Source organism: Ambystoma mexicanum, chromosome 5q, assembly GCF_040938575.1.
Source record: "Ambystoma mexicanum isolate Mex_15411 chromosome 5q, UKY_AmexF1_1, whole genome shotgun sequence".
NCBI classification, from domain to species: domain Eukaryota; kingdom Metazoa; phylum Chordata; class Amphibia; order Caudata; family Ambystomatidae; genus Ambystoma; species Ambystoma mexicanum.
Window position 1 is genome coordinate 1,047,866,715 of NC_090933.1, and position 17,204 is coordinate 1,047,883,918.

Here is a 17,204-nt window from a genome sequence, read left to right on the forward strand (position 1 = left end):
TCATTTACCAGCGGGGCTCAACCAAGCTAGTTTGCTGCGCTGAAGCTCTGCATACCTAAGGGAGAAAAAAGAGACATTTTAAACAAAGAAAGGCATGCAGGGTAGCAACAAAACTAAAGAACAGCAATAAGACCTACCTGAACAATATCAAATGGCCGGCGTCCGTGAAGTAACTGGACCGCACTCACCCATGAAAGTCTAACCGCCCCTGCAAAGAAGGCAGGATAGAGAGCACGCCAAATTCTACCACAAGGTGAGGAGAGGGCGCCAGAGGGACTGAAATCATACGGGGGTGGAGGGAGGATACTTATCCCAGTCGGCCAGTCTTGAACACAGTCCAACTGTATTTTCAAGCAGAACCTTCCCCGCAGACCACATCAGGGCAAAGCTGAGAATCATACCAGCGAGTAACCCGGCTGGGTGGCGTCCCTGTGGATACCAGGTGAGCGTAACACCCATAGAGAATGCGGATGCTACAAAGCTGCAGACCATTTATGGCAAATCTGATCACATTGTCTGGCTAAACCTCGGTCTAGGTTCATCCCGAAAAAGAGTACTAAATTCCTACCAAGAGATAGAAACAATAGCAACAAATGAGCCCAACAGCCAGGACATTTTAAAAAGCAATGTAATTGACACACACTACCCAAACAGAAGCACTGCTTTGGAAAACATGTGCCTGTACGACATATCCCAAAACTACTTCTACAAAAGCAGTGTCACACCAGACGATACAACTGGCAAATATTCAGTCTCAACTTCATAAGAAAGCCTTGTGAAACTTACAAACCTAAGCCTAATTAATCATAAACAGTTATCATTTAAATCTCTGCAACCTAGAGAACTTTATTAAATAGCACTACTGCAACCTTTCAAACCTTGGAGAAAAGAAGAAGAATTATTAGCTAACTATGGCTCATTTGAAGCTGCATTCAAAGCAAATTAAAGCAGTATAACAAATGTAACTTTCAAACAATACAATGAAATGTTGGACACTGAACACCAACAAGAGGAAGACATTGAAGATCAACTAGATAAATACACTCCTTAGGACAGTCAACCTTCCCTTACAGGAAGCCAAGAACAACTTGGAGAACCACTCATTCTAAGTGAATCAGATATAGCCATGACAGAGGAAGAAATGCCATGTACCAATCTAAACAATCTGATGAGGACTTGTCAGTTAAATGCTAAATGATGAACTTCTCACTATTTATTTGGATGTCACTGAAGAAATTGAACATGGTTTTAAACATGAAACTAAAACTTGTAACTGTAAAATTATAAACCTCTGCTCCTGAATGTGGTGAAGCTGTTTCTGGTAAAACCTTCTTAATTAAGATAATCAGCAAATTACTACAAAACTTAACAAACAACAATCTTTCAGCTGTTGTAACAGCCCCCACAGGTTTAGCTGCCTGCAACATAGGAGGTGTAACTTTACACCAACTACTGCCTCCCCAGTAGAAGACCAAAACAAATTAGAATACTAAAAATTATCAGCAGAAGCTGCTATTGAAGTACGCAGAATTCTGAAACAAATAAAAAAAGTGCTCTTGATAGATGAAGTAAGCATGGTTTCCAACCTTGTGTTGGCTTTAATTAACTTCATAATGCAAGAAGTCCTAAAAACGGACTACAAAGAACTGTCTGGAGGAAAGTACATTATTGTTGATCGCCTACAGTTAACAGCAGTCACCTATTTTCAAAACATTAGGACACAAACAATGCCATAACACACTTGAAATGTAAATCTCTGCCAACATTTTCACTACAGAGAACTAACTCAAAGCATGTGTCAGTCTGAAAACCTCACCTATGCTAACATTTTAAAAGGCATTAGAACTGATCTGCTTACTAAAGATGCAAAATCCATCTTAAATAGTAGACCAATCCATGAGCTATATGGGTGAAACAAATCTGCTCCTGATGTCATGGAACAATTAACTCAACAAAATATAAAATGCATAATGTTAAAAAAAGAAATGCATTCCATACTGCATATCAGATCCACATACAAGCCAGAAGTGTACAGCATGACACTCCTTATGTGTCAACAGGCAACAGTACGACTAAATAGCTTCGAAAAATATACATCCAACACATTAGAACAAGTATTAACTCTGTTTCTAAACTTCACAGTAATTCTAAAATGTAACCTTGATGTAACCTTGATGTAGAACAAGGTTTAGTCAATGGAGCAATTGGTACAGTTGTTGGCTTCCAAACATATCCACATGACAACAACATTCTGTTTGTCAACAACCACGTTGACAAAATCGCAGAAGCTAAAACAATTTTCCATACAATAGCATGATTCCTTCTTTTCAAGAAATGTATGTACGCAGAGAACAATTCTCTCTATCTCTTGCCTATACTGTCACTATTCACAAATCGCAAGGTCTAACCCTAGAACATGCATTGATTGACATTGGCAGCACAGTCTTTAAAGAAGGTATGAGTTATGTAGCACTTTCAAGTCTGCATACACTCAGTGGTCTATTCCTAGTTAACTTTTATGCACACAAAGTCAAGGCTGACATTCCTTGCATCCTAGAATACAACTAGAATACACTGCCCATCTAGATATATACCCTGTACCGCAAAAAGAGAAAACCTTTATGAATACAAACAGAACCTATAACAGATCTCCCATCAATACAGCTAAGGAAACAACGGCCAACTGCTTCTCCATCAAATAATAGCACCACAACACTGTCTAGTACAAACTCAACTGCACGTTCATCAGAAGCCAAAGAGACAAATATTTCTTCTAAAAAAGAACTGCAGGCCCATAAAAGGATACAGGGACACAACTCATTGGTCCATTTAAATTCACCAACACAAATGGAGTAAATTGCTATGCAAATGTATCAATCAATCTTCTCTTCCAATTGCCACCAATTGTTCACAACCTTTACTTAAACGGCTTGGACGAGTTGTGTTTGCAAATGCTCGTTCTTCATAGAAATGCCACAAATAATGCTGACAGCACTTACAATGTCTTAGGTATAAGGCAAACATTGGGCTACTGTTCAGGAATGGTACAATTTACCATAAACACATAGGAAGATCCACAAGAATTCGTAATGTACTTACTGCACGTACTGGAAATCAAACACATCCCTATGAATGAAATCTTAAGATTTCATACACGTGGAAAAATATATGCACTCTGCAACCATGTTTAATAAGAGCACATCCCTAATGAACGATTTGTATATGTATCCATAACAAATTGTGAATACATTGCATTTCACCAGCATCTGCAGAATGCAAATCATAGCATATTATGCCCTTTATGCAATTCAGACAATCGTGCCAGCATACAAATAAACTCACATAGCCAATATGTCATACTAATGCTTCTAAGGTACAATGAAGATGGTACCAGAAATAACTGTAAGCTCACTAGCTTTACAGACAGCCAAGTATCTGCTGGCAAGAAAACCTTTACAACAATAGGCATAATATACCACACTGGTGCCACAACCACTTCAGGCCACTATACTTTGGTTTGGTTTGTTTGGTTTTCCAAACAGTTTGTTCATAGCATTGTCCACAGACTACAGCTGTATCCGTGGTCTCAGCGGCACCTGCAAGCCGTTTTTTTCACCTAGAAAAACAGCTCCATATCAATTATCTCTATTCCACTCCTCCACCCTTTCCAGGCCCTATTCCAGCCACCAAAAAACCCCAAATGTGTTTTCCAGATGTTTTCCTCAATGCGCTATCCGCGAATACCGACAGTTGTGCGCGGACCGAACATGGTGACCGTTGAAAAAAATATGACGCACTTCACTCTTTTGAGCATCCAATCAGCAGGCTCGTACGATGTCTGCGGACATCACAGCACCCCTGATTCATGCAGACATGTCCATGGACCGGACCCAGATATCACTAATTTGTTTTTTGCCATGTTTAAAGAAACTACTGGGTGGATTTACACCAAATTTACAAAAGCACGCTTTCGGGACCTAGCACAAATTTTGTGAAAATTCGTCCAGCGGTTTGGGCTGCATACACGAGCAAACTTTTTTTCCATTGCATCTATGAGGATTTCCACAAATTTTGGGACCGCCCCTATAACTTTGACCCCCCTTCCAGGACGAAACTGCGTCAAACTTCAAAAATCATTCTGAGGGGGCCATATACTTTTTTTGCAAAGTTTGGTGAGGATTCGTCTGGGAGTGTGGGGGCAAAGTTATAAGCCGCCCAAAAAGTGATCTTTCTATGAGTTGAGCAAGTTAACCAGGAATCTGAGATATGACCCATATTTTTATAGGCTTATATTGACATAGTACAATTTAGTGCATTGTCAGCTTTTAGTTTGTTAATTTCAGAATTGTCATCAAGGTATGCATGATATCTCACTTTTCCACCATCTGCTTGCCAGATTAATTTGTTCATTGAGGGTTTTAGTTTTGTCTACAATTGTCAACTGTTGCCATGCACATAAAAGAGGACTGAAAATACTGACTGTACTAAGCAGTGCATTCTTATATTCAAGTGCACGTGTGTCCCTCCTGTGAGAAACCTGAAGGTGTCTTACTTACTAGTCCCCATGGATCTGTCATCCAGGTGCCCCAGTCACAGCCATAGCTATTGTATCCAGTTCCTGGAGGTGAACCAGTGTGGGAGGATCATCAGGATGAGGGATCCTCGGGTAGCGGAGGTGGGACACCGACGGCTGAGATGCAGTATCCCCCTTCTTATAACACCTTTTCCCCATCCTACCATGTTGCATACTCAGACACTCATTCCCCCCCTTTTCTGACACAAACACTTTCTTACACCATGAAAGACAATGAACTAACACTATAGCCATTTACCTGACATGTCCCAACACAAGGGTCAGTCAAAGTAAGGTAATTGGCCAGAACCACACACACCTGACGGCTCTCTCCCTTTGCCGCAGGGATTAAAGGTGGAGCACAAGAGCACACTATGAGCAAGGCAAACTACACGATGAGACAGCTATCCCAGGGTGGCAGTTCAAGAGGAGGAGAAACGCAGCGAGAACCGAAGGGGGGACAAGGGAGAAGCAATCTTGCCCTTTTCGACCCAGACCCACCAGCCTCCGTGAAAGGAATCATAAGACCGTGAACAATAGCCAGTGTATGTTGCATCAGATGTCAATGGTACACAGAGCCCTTCTACACTCATTTGAAGCTGCAATCAATCAAGACAGGGAGAGACGCTTGCTAATGTGGTGCCATCCTTGACTACAGAGACAAGAAAAGCCAAGTGGTTCATCACAGCCGGTGAGCCAAAGGGAGGACTGATAAGAAACCGAACTGCGTTGAATGAAAGTTGCAAATAGCAAATTAAGGGGAAAACCAGCTGCAGAGGTGTCCGAAACCAAGTCGGTGCTCACTCAATAAACTCTGGTTGATTCCCCTATTGTTGAAACTACCGAAACCAGAAGGCCCTACGAGAGCCGCAAGAAAAAGGTCAAAGTGGTCATACAGTGGCCTAGCAAAACCCTGTGTACAGTTGAACAGTCTTTGACCAGCACACAATTGGAAAGCTAAGGGAGATGACACCTGCATAGTGAGAAAGGAGAAGGAACTGTGTGGTTGGCAAGCGTGAACCTACAGATGGATGCCGACAGAAAGGGTTGAAGCATGATGCCCCAATGTACATTATGCTGACAAGAGTGAACCTGACTGAGGGATGTCCACAGTGTATTGTTTCAGAAGACATTAAGATTTGTGAATGCAAAAGGAGAAATCTTGTGAATAAAAAATGTAGTGAACCCGACAGAGGGAGAATGCTGTTCTAGAGGGATTTGAGCCCAGAAGAGGGGGACACATGGGTGAAAAGCCATCACCCACCGTACATACAGAAAGGAGCTTTTTTGCTTTGTTATTTTAAACCCATTGGATCCTCAGAGGCAAGAGACTTTTTTGTAGAAAAAAAGACTTAACCACAGAAGATCCTGATACTTGAGAACGGAACTGTAGTATCATGCTTGGAAAGCTCAAGAGTGTTCTACGCTCAGGAGTCCCGCCTTGTCCCGCGCTCAAAACATGGGGAAGGGAGACCCCTGGCTACTACATCCCGACTTATCATTTGTGAACACTTCTTTCTTTCTTGTGAACACTCTCCCACACTCTTTTTGTATTTAGTTGTAAGGCTTGGCAATAGCTTTTTTTTAGTATAGGTCCTTTTATTTTTGAAAAGACGCCCCTAGGACTGCCTATTATTATTTGATGGTCGTAGCTTGCTCACATCTCAGACTTGGGTTTAGATTATGTGTTTTTCCAACCTACCTAGTTAGCAGTACACTGAAAAAGGATGTCCATAGGACAAAATGTATCAATTTGGCACAACTGAAAAACCCTTTTTTTTGCAGCTACATAACCCTTTCAAGCAATGACATGAGGATGTGGGTGTGTGGAGGTGACACTTGACAAATGGTGACTGTCTGGCAAATAAATAGATACACTGGGCCTCATTATGAGTTTGCCGGTACAGTAACAACGGTACCAGTAAGCTTGCTGGTACCATTGTTACCGCACCAGCAAACTACTAGGCCTGCTCGCAGGTGGCTTTCCGACCTAGCGGGCGGACCGGCACCCGCGAACAGACCATGTTGGATGCATCGCACAATTCATGAATGGTGCCGGTGCATCCAGCCTCCCCATTCCCATTGAGTCCAATGGGACTCAATGGGAATGGGGAGTCATTTTTTCCGGCGCCCGGGAATGGGCAATTACCAGGTCCAGCAGGGCCGTAATGCCCCAGTAATTGCCCAATCCCGGGTGCCGGGAAAAAAATTATACCGGCTGCAGTCGTGCCGGTACCGCCGGTCTCATAATGAGGCCCAATGTATATAAGAAAAGTCCTAAACCGTTTCCTTTGACAGTGTGTGCTATTAATGTACACATCACCCATAGTAGCCATCCCTTAGTCACACAGATACACCTCTGAAGCACATGGATATGGAAAGGAAGAGGTCCTCATTGTAAAGGCCAGTTTTGAGCAGGCAGTACAAAGGAGTTGTTCGGTGTGTAATCTGACGTGTTGTGCACACTGGGTAGGAGTCACAAAGCTTTCTATCGACCATGCACACTCTGCAGCACCAACAGGCAAATTGCAAGCACATATCGAGCCGCAAAGAATCCCGTACCAGTATTGAGAAATGTGTGCCTGTGGCAAATTGCAGCTGCTCGAACAGCATCCTCATCCATAAGAGAAGAACAGAACTCCAGGAGCAAATCTCTGGCAATGAAAGTGCACTGAGGAACGTTGCAAAGTGCAAGTTGCACATATTCAGAGCGAGCAGTTTGCTACTGGTCAGTGAACAGGGATGCTCCAAGCCATATTGTAGGTGCAGACATCATTTACTTTCAATGATCATGGTCACTCCTATAGTCAGTGCAATTTTGCATCTACTCCTCTGCTTCATTCACTCATGCATAGATTGCACACACACCACGCAATCTGCACACCCACAGTGCAAGCATCTCCTGAGCCTTTTGTGAATCGCCACAATTAGACCTTACACAAGCTACACTTTTTTGTGCTAAAAAATTCATTTGCGTTCACAAAAGAGCTTTATGAATTGGGCCCAGTATTTAGGAATATGTGACACAAATGACTATTAACATTTTGGAATCTGCAGCCCACCATGGTATCTACTTTGAACATAAGCAGAATTATCACCATTTTATTCAAGGAAGGTTGACGACTAGCTCAACTTTAAATCAATGCACAGACACAATATATATGATATATATTCAATGAAAAAACTTTGTTAAAGGGACGTTATGGTAAAGTTGCACTAATAAAAACCTATGAAATTCAATGAAAAAACGTTGTTAAAGGGACGTAATGGTTACAAGTAAAACCGAAAACCCCCCGAAATTCACCAGTTATGGTAAGCTAAGCAACCATAACTCACGCCACCACCATGCACTACTAAGATAAACACCCAGGACATCAAAGATGACATCACAACGTTTTTTCATTGAATTTCATAGGCTTTTATTAGTGCAACTTAACCATAACGTCCCTTTAACAAAAAATGTTCATTGAATTTCATAGGTTTTTATTAGTGCAACTTAACCATAACGTCCCTTTAACAAAGTGTGTTCAGTGAATTTCATGGGTTTTTACCAGTGCATTCTATTTTCCTACAACTTACTAATATCATAGATACCCAATATTGCAATAGTTGTGTCCAATTTACAAAGTGTCACCTTTAAAACTCTTCCATTTTCCACCTTCTAGCATCATTTTTAACTCTTGCATACACTTTTTGCAACTATTTAAACTGATTTTGCATCCGTAAACGTCTACGAACATCTGACCTCATTGTGGACCTTCCAGACAGTGCCACATGACCATACGCTGGCGTGCAGCATGATGACATGTCCGGGAACCCGTCTACACTTCGGAATAAGATCTGTGCTTCGTGGACAGTTTGGAACTGCATTTTCTACTTATCTAGAAACTTTCATCTTCAGAATTTCCCTTGCACAGCTCCTACACCTATTCCTACTCATTATCCATTAACAATCTAGGACACAGTACATACTTGGAAACATTTTAGAAAAACTGCTATTTATCTTAAAAATGGCTTCGGCTAATGCCATCCCTCCTCCCCAAGAGCCACCACCACCACAAGCTGGAGGACCTTCAAAACAAAAAAAGTGCAGTACTTCCTAGACAATGAAGAGGACCAAGAAGATGCCTACTTCTAGCACCCAGAGAGAATCATCATGGGTGTTTCAGTTCTTTACCACTGTTGGGAATGTACCAAAGGCTAAAGCTACCAAAGTAAAATGCACTAAGTGCAACTTTGTATTCAGTCGCGGACTCCCCGGACAGTAATACTACGGGACCACCTCCATGTGCTGCCAAATTCAATGACTGCAATGCTCTCAGAAAGGTTGTTCCTTTCTTAGCAAGTAGGAGGCTGTCTTCCTCCACCTCATCTTCCTCAACCAATACTGTAACCACATAGCCTACTTCTGTGGGCCACAAAGTCCCACCAGCTACCTTGCAAGCAAAGAAAGAGCTCTTGATCAATTTCTTTTTAAGACAACGGTCCTCTGTACATACTACAACAAAACATTCTGCAGAGGGAAGCACTTTTGGAGTGCTTTTGAAGCTGTAATCAAGGAGCATGAGAAACACGCCCCCTACCTTAGAAATAACACACATTAGCAAGATTTTCCTCTGTCCACCTGTCACTCCATATTAGTGTTTGGTGTCTCTTCCCTCATTTCCCTCCCCACCTTTCGTTCTAAGCTCTCCTGCCAAAAAAAAATCAATACATCTGAAAACAACAAAAGAAATGTTCCTTTAGGCACCACCATTCACAGTTAAAAAATAGAACTAAAAAAAAGTATAGACTCCATCTACTTTACATTTCTCAGTAAAGTACATAGACTCAATAAGATTTTCCAACATTTCCATTTGCATTTTGTGTTATGCTAATGGGATTATTGTGGCGTTCATCTCCCGTTCCAGGGACTGCCCAGCAGCCCAGGTTATCAGCCCAAGCGAAGTGAGGGTGGATAACGAGGTCTCCGGACCATTATCCCCCATTCCAGCCCCTGTAATGAGGGATGCAGGCCATTAGCACCCTAGGTTCCAAAAGCGGGAACCCAGGGTGCTAAAAAAGGATTTTTCTTCCTACACCGGGACGGAAAATCCTTTTCCAATATGGCCACCAGGGAAAGGGAAGGTGGGGTTCCATACAGGGCCCCTCTTCGCTTTCCATGGCAGCCTGCAGAAGGTGAAGAGAGAACCCTATGACCATATTACTATGAGCACATTTTTATTCCCTTTCAAACCTATCACAATTTCGAACAACTTTACCACAAAACCGGTCCCAGGTGGACATGGCCACTTTAACCCTATATGTTGTCCCTCGTGGTCATGGCTATGTCTATGTCTATGTCTTTAGGCTTAAAACGCGCTGTAAGCCCGCGGGAGATTGTCCGGATCATAACCTTATTCAATGACCCGGACAATCTGGCCACTGCCTGTGGCTACCGGCTATACCCCAGTCACCAAAAAGGTATATCACAATTTTTTGTACCTCCATTATGACACTTGTTCAAAAATAAAACACGGGTACATTTGCAAAACCATGCTTTCAGATCCTTGCCAATGCTCCTTGCACAAGTTTGCTGGAAATCCACCCATGTTTTATTTTTTCAAAAGTGTCAAATGTATGCACATACAATAGTCTTATAACTTAGCCCCCACTTGACAAAATCCATTCAGACTTTATAAAAACATTTATATCTAGATCTAAAACCTTTTTGCAAACGTTTGTGTAGATTCATCAAATGGCACCACATTTATAAGCCTTTACAATATTTTGAGACCCCCCTCTAATTTTGCCCCCTCTTTACAAAATCCCACCAAATGTTGCAAAAGCATTTATACCTAGATCTATTATCAGTGCCCCAATTTAAGTGTAGATTTGTCTAATGGCACCTCATTTATAAGCCTTTATGTTATTTTGGGACGCCCCTCTAATTTCGTCCCCTCTTGACAGAATCCCACCCATCTTTGCAGACTCATTTGGAATTAGGTCAAGAATATACGTGCAACATTTCATGCAGTTTCATTAAGTGGCACCAAATTTATAAGCCACCCAAGGACTGCTTTCCACCAACCCTGTAATTCAGAGGTGTCTGCAAACTTCACAGGACTATTCGCTGACTTTTACGGTGAAAAACACCTGTTTTTTTTTGCTTCTTGCAGCCATATCCCATCCCATCCTCATCACCCCTCATCTCCCCAGAGATTATTTGATAAATTTGACAAGTGCAATGTTGTGTTTTTTTACTGCAATGTATGCGGACACTAGCCACTGCCCGTGAATCCAAGATGGCGAGCGTTTCCAAAAATCTGACACACTGCATGCTTTTCACCATCCAATCAGTGGTGCATCCGATGTCCATTGACACCATGTTGCCCTCTAAGCCAATCAGAGTCCTGTGTGCAGACCGAATAGAGAAATGGGTCAGTGGACAGGACACAGATATCACTAATTTCTTTGACTTACATTTTGGTCGTTTTAAAAAAACTACTGGACGGATTTACACCAAATTAACAAAAGCACACTTTTGGGACCAACCCGCCGCTCCTGCCGCACATTTGGTGGAAATCCGTCCAGCGGTTTGGGCTGTGGGCGTGAGCAAAGTTTTTTCCCATTATGTCTATGGGAAAAAAAATTTGGGACCCCCTTTACAACTTTTCCCCCCCTTGCCGAAACCTCACCAAACTAGAACATTCAGAGTGGGCCATATACCTTTTCTGCAAAGTTTGGTGAGGATTCGTCCACGGGGTGCAAAATTATAAGCTGCCCAAAAAGTGCTCTTCCTATGGGTTTATCAACTTAACCTTAACTACTGGCCCTCTAACGCAGGCCCAGTAATGATACAAGATGTAGATTTTCTTTTATTATTATTACTTGTTTAAGTGATTTACAATTTTTACAAGACCACTTACAGAGAGAGGAGAAACGTTTTCATTCTACATTCTACAGTTCCAATTTCAATCTTGAGTATCTTGGAATCTATCGAGTCTGTTTGTCCAGTTCTTTTACCCCGACTTGTTTATCCTCTAGATTTTCAAATAGATTAATGCAAATGTGGGTTAAGGAAAAACTCTACTAACAACCCTGTTTCTTTTGTTGTGGAAGTGATATACTCACAAATTAAAATTATAAGACGTTTTTTGACTTCCATAAATTAATGATTTTCATAATTGCACGTTTGAAATTCGGTAACTTACTGTTCCCAAATAAGAATGGAGGCTCTACCATTGGGAGTGTAGTCATACAATCTATTGTATGCCTGCTGGGGTTACATAACACTGGATAACTAACCTCAACATTATGGTCATTCCTCAGGAAGTTTCTGCGACTGTGGGAAGTACCGCAAAGTGGTTGGACAGCTGGATGTCAATGTTGCTCGACTTAAGACTTCATTGAAGTTTGTTAAAAATGGTAAGATATCCATGGTTAGTCAATCACTTTACATTGTTTAATCATCTTTGCCAGTTGGCTGTGAAAAGAATCAGTTTGTGAATTACTCATGTCAATTGTTATGTTTCTTGTTCTTCATACCTTTATTGCATTGCTCTTACGAGGTGTAAGTAATTTGGCACAGCAGTTTGATAACGTATTTTTATGCATACGATACATTTGACAGCAGATAAAAGATTGAAAGTCTACTCTTCTCTCCCCTACTTTACCCCTATGGAAAATTATCCTATTCATCCAATCACTTCATTGGCTTAAAACCCACTGAGCCAAGTGCTCTGCCGTTCCCTTTCTATTTAGAACTATACAAGTTATGGAGGTATGGAGGCATAGACTGTTGTGGAGAGAAGAGGTTGGCATGTGAGAGGGCACTGGAGAAAAGGCATGCATATTCTGCAAACTCTTTTAGATGCTACAGCCACACATCCCACCTCAATGGTTGGAGATGTAGGGGGATGAAGTGTGGAGTAGGGTGCAGGCCAGGTCACAGTGGCAAGGTTTCCACAGAGCACCTTGTCACAGGCCAATAGGCTGCCAGGGTCAGGGGATAAATTACTGTAATGCCAGGGGAGTGTGGTGGGAAGAAAGCATGGAAGAACAACGGGAACAAGAAAATAAAATCAAAGGGGTGAAAGGGCTGCACCCCACATTATGGTAAGTCAGAAGGGAATCAGGGTGAAAAACAGAAAAGTGGTGATACAGCCACTAATCCCAGGATGGGTAAATGGCCTGACAGGACATGTTTCCCAACACAATGAAAAAGCTATACCTGAGGGGCCATATGTCATTGCAAATGGGTTGAGAGCCAGGCCATGGGATGCCGGTCTGAAGAACAAAGCTGGCGAGAGCCCAATGGCACTACGATGGAGTGGGAGAATCACATGAAGATGCTCAGCGCTGAGAGCGGCTGTGCAGTAACATGACACAGAACCATGCTGTAAGGGTCAAAGGCAGAGGGTTTCTAGGAGTTTCAAGGGGGGAGGAAGAAAGACAATCAGAAGAGAGGTCTCACTGTCTTTAACTTCTCAGCTTTACACCACGGTTCCCGGCACAGAAACAAAGAGGTAGAAGGCCAGAAAAGGCTATGTTGCTGAACTCCCAAGGAGAGAACTGCTGCAAGCAATTCAAAGACCTGCAGATCTGTGTCCGGGGCCTCCTGGCCCAGCACAAGAGTGAATCCATGACGACTGGCGGACGACCACCGGAGCTGACGCCATGGGAGGAGCAGTGCACCACCCTCATTGGCATGACAGCCATTGAGGGAGTGGGAGGAGCAGAGGCAGTCCCCGGTACCCAGGAGGTCGCAGGTGAGTCACCCCTTGCAAATAGCATTGTAACTAGGCCACTACTCCATTCCCAGTGTGAATGTCCGTCAGCCGGGCACTGTGAGTGGGTGCAGTGTGTGTGACCGACCACAACCACCCACGACTGCACCCTTGTACCAGTGCACCCAAGCGACACCAGGTATCCAGAGTAGTCAGTAGGGCAGCCAATGGACACATGCAAGCAGCATAGCACACACACCCATGGCGTGGGCACAGCAATGTCAGTGGGCATGTGTATTACCAACCACCCCTCACTGACAGCAGCATGCCAGCTCTGCATTTGCATCATATACATGAAAATACCATCCCAACAAGAACAAACTGTGTTCCCCACCCAGGTATTATGCCCCAGCAATACCAACATTATGAATACTAAACAGGTTAGGCCCAAGCATGATTGAAACTGTCCTCTCAACCCCTGTAAACCATGAAATGCATGACAATAATAGTAGGGGCCCTGTCCTCATGCCAAACCCTATGTATCCTACATGCATGCAGGCATCATCGGAGGGCAACATGGATGATGAGGATGCAGGCCCATCCCGACGTCTGCCCAGACGCGCCTCCACCAGCACCACCACCCCACGAAAGGTCCAGCAACTTACGCCAAGGCAGAGGATACACCCCACCAACACCCCACCGCACCAGAGGCTCACCACCTCAATGGCCCCAAGGCCATCAGCAGTGCGATTTGTGGTGCTACAAAAACCATGGCGCGGGACAATACCCACACACATAAAGTGGTGGAGAGATGTACTGTGGCATTCACAGGGTTTGGGCAGAGAGTTGGTGAACAATACGAGGTGTAATCTGCGCATGCAGAACAGATGCGTGAGGCCAATAACCTCTTCCGCCAGCAGCTGCAGTTGGCTGTATCACTGTCATCAAACTCAACAACCCCCACTGAGGGCTCCCTACAGGGGTTACCCAGGTGTCGTGCACTACAGAATTCTCAGTGGCGCTCACCTGAAGGCGGAGGATGTGGAAAAGTGACAACGTCCTTGTTAGATGGAAAATGCACAGTTGGCCTGAGGGCCGGGTACATGGACCCATATGCACTGTGTTGGGGAGGGGGGAATATGTGCTGGGGAGTTGGTGGGGGGAGGGGAGAATGTGTGCTGGGGAGTTGTTGGGGGGGAGGGGGCAGAAGATGTTGTGCAGCATAGCACAGGTGAGTATAATCTTTCTGACTTCTGTGCCCCTCCAGTATGGTCTAGGCACCGGAAATGTGCCTTCAACAAACCAAATGTCCTTTCCACACATATGTGGGTACGACTGTGTGCATTGTTATATGCCAGCTCTGCCGGAGTTTGTGGATTCCACACAGGGGTCATCAGCCATGTGAGCAGTGGGTATTCGGAATCACCTGCATGGGATGAAATGTTCACTGGGTGTGCAAGGAATACGGTGCATCAATGCACTATGCACTGTGTTCATCTTTGCCTGCAACGGGTACATGCAATCTGATTGCATGATTGGTATACATACATCATCTTTAGGGACATGCATGATGTGACCCGTACATGCAGCTTGTGTCATTGAGTGAGGTGTTCTGTGGCAGGTTACATTTGCATGCACTTGGTGTTAATGGATTTGCAGCAGTGGATGATGAACTATGTGTATGTAATTGTGTGGAACACTCATGCTTAACAAGTACCATTATGTTACGACTTGTCCTTTGATTATGGTGTAATCATGTGCCACAGGTTTGCTCTGCAATGTGCGCCATGGCCCTCGTAGCCAACATTCCACATGCATCAGCCCCTGGGTTTCATTGGCACAGTGGTGCATCCATTACATCAGGATGAGGATCCCGTCATGTCTGCCTGTTCACGGCCAATGTTCATTAGTATTGGGTTGTGGCTGTCTCAGTGGCTGGTGTGCTGTTAGCCACATGGACAATAGTTTTAATTTTTGCATGCATGTAAATTGGCATTCAGGGGTCACTCTCTCAGGGAAGTTCATAGTTGTGTTTTTTCCAGATCATCTACAGTGGTTTTGTGGATGGCCACTGCATTCATCTAACTTAGCATTCCTCTGTGGTGCCCTGGGTTAGAAGCAGCACTGCAACGCAGACAAGATGCATTGTGGTTGCTGTGGTTCCATATGCTATAGTGATTTCCCAAGTGTGTGCCCATCATCTTCTGTGGGTTCAGGTGTGTTGGCCGTGTGCAGGTGTCCATGTGTGCCACACATACGTGGAACTGGTGCTGTGATTGGGCTGGTTGTCTCTTGGTGGCATTCAAGGATTCCTGTGGGTCTGCCCCCCCCTACATTTGGTGTACTTTGGCATGCATTTTAGGCAGGGTTTGTACTCACCCACTATCCATGTGTGTTGGGCTTGGTCTGCACATTGAGAGAATTGAAAGGGTGTGTGGGGCATGGGTCGTTCTTTTGCAGGCCACTTGCGTGCATCGTTTCCACCTGGGGCTTTATTGCTGTCTCCTCCCTGCTCCTAATGGCAACATGGTGTTGGGAAGGATGTGTGGGCATGGGTGGGTCTTTTGTAGGCCTCTTGTGTGCATTGTTTCCACCTGGGGCTCTATTGCTGTCTCCTCCCTGCTCCTAATAGCAACATGGTGTTGGGAAGGGTGTGTGGAGCATGGGTGGGTCTTTTGTAGGCCTCCTATGTGCATTGTTTTCACCTGCGGCTTTGTTACTCTCGCATGTGTTCTTTTACCTACAGCATTTTGCTGGGGGTATTTTCAGCTGTATTAGCACCAGTTTTCCGGTGCTAGAAGTGTCAATGCTGTACTTGAGATATGTCTGTAACAGCGTGCTTGGTTGTCGGCGCTATTACAGCCGGCCCTATTACGGGTGACTGTAATAGTGCCCAACTCAATTTGCGCTGGCTGGATTGCAGTTGAGATCTGGTGGAGCGGTATTGCCGGCGCTAATACCATTACTGCCGGATTTAAGGGCTACCACCGAACTCGTGATGAGGCCCAGTGTCTTATCCCCAGGGGCAGCCCTTTATACTAACTTTTCAGAGTACTTCTTCTCCCAGAAAACGTTTCCAGAGGTTTCAAAAGCCCACGGACTGGGTCATCCGCCCTGCATTAGCCTGCTGAGTGCTACTCACAAAACACAAGAGGTGATGGCTGGAAGGTTTAAAATTAATCTTAACCTCTGGCATTGCTCTGGGCAACCCTCCAGACCATCGTGTTTTACCTGCCAAGCCATTACAGAAGGGGGAAACCCATATGTGCCCAGGCTTGGCCCTACCCCACAAGGGGCAGTCCAGCCCTAAACACTACATTACATCCCTTCTGCACGAGGCCACAAGCATCCCCAGACATGTTTCAGCCTTGTTGGGCCTCATCAAACCTGCAGTGTTCTCAAAAACCACAAGGTTAAATCCACTGCCTTACTTGGAGAAAGAGAAACAAAGAGCAGATTGCAAATCCCACGCTCCAGCGCTAACCCAGCGGTACGCTAGGCGGAGACCACAGAAGCAATTGGACCACTGAAAATATGTAATTCCAAGATGGCACTGGATGCCACAAATGTTTTTTATCCAAGCAGCACCTGATTAACTTAAATAGAAACCCTCAAACAATTAACCAATATCATACATTGGCTAATAAGGTCATAACGAGGCAAAGTGAGAGTAAAAGAGGGAATAACCAATACACAAAAAGAACGCAGACCCAAAAGGGGAATAACCTACCAGAGCGGCCCTTAGAAAGCATTCCCCAGCCTATGATATATTTTTCTACATTACTTATCAGTGTGTTGGTTGGCAGTGGAACTTGATGGTGTCATTTGGAATGTTGGTGGTTTGAATGATGATTTGTAAGGTGGACAGTTAGAGTGACCTGAACTGGTGTGTGTGTTTCCCTGTGCTCGCTGAGAATTATAGT

At 44.1% G+C, this 17,204-nt stretch overlaps 1 protein-coding gene across 1 annotated transcript in view; it reads left to right on the forward strand.

Annotated features, from left to right (window-relative positions):
* Positions 1-17,204, forward strand: part of COLEC10 (collectin subfamily member 10) — a 99,347-nt gene that overhangs the window by 69,185 nt on the left and 12,958 nt on the right. The window contains exon 3 of the mRNA XM_069622139.1: positions 11,885-11,980. Within this exon, the coding sequence (XP_069478240.1) occupies positions 11,885-11,980 (96 nt within the window). The remainder of the gene's footprint in view (positions 1-11,884; positions 11,981-17,204) is intronic.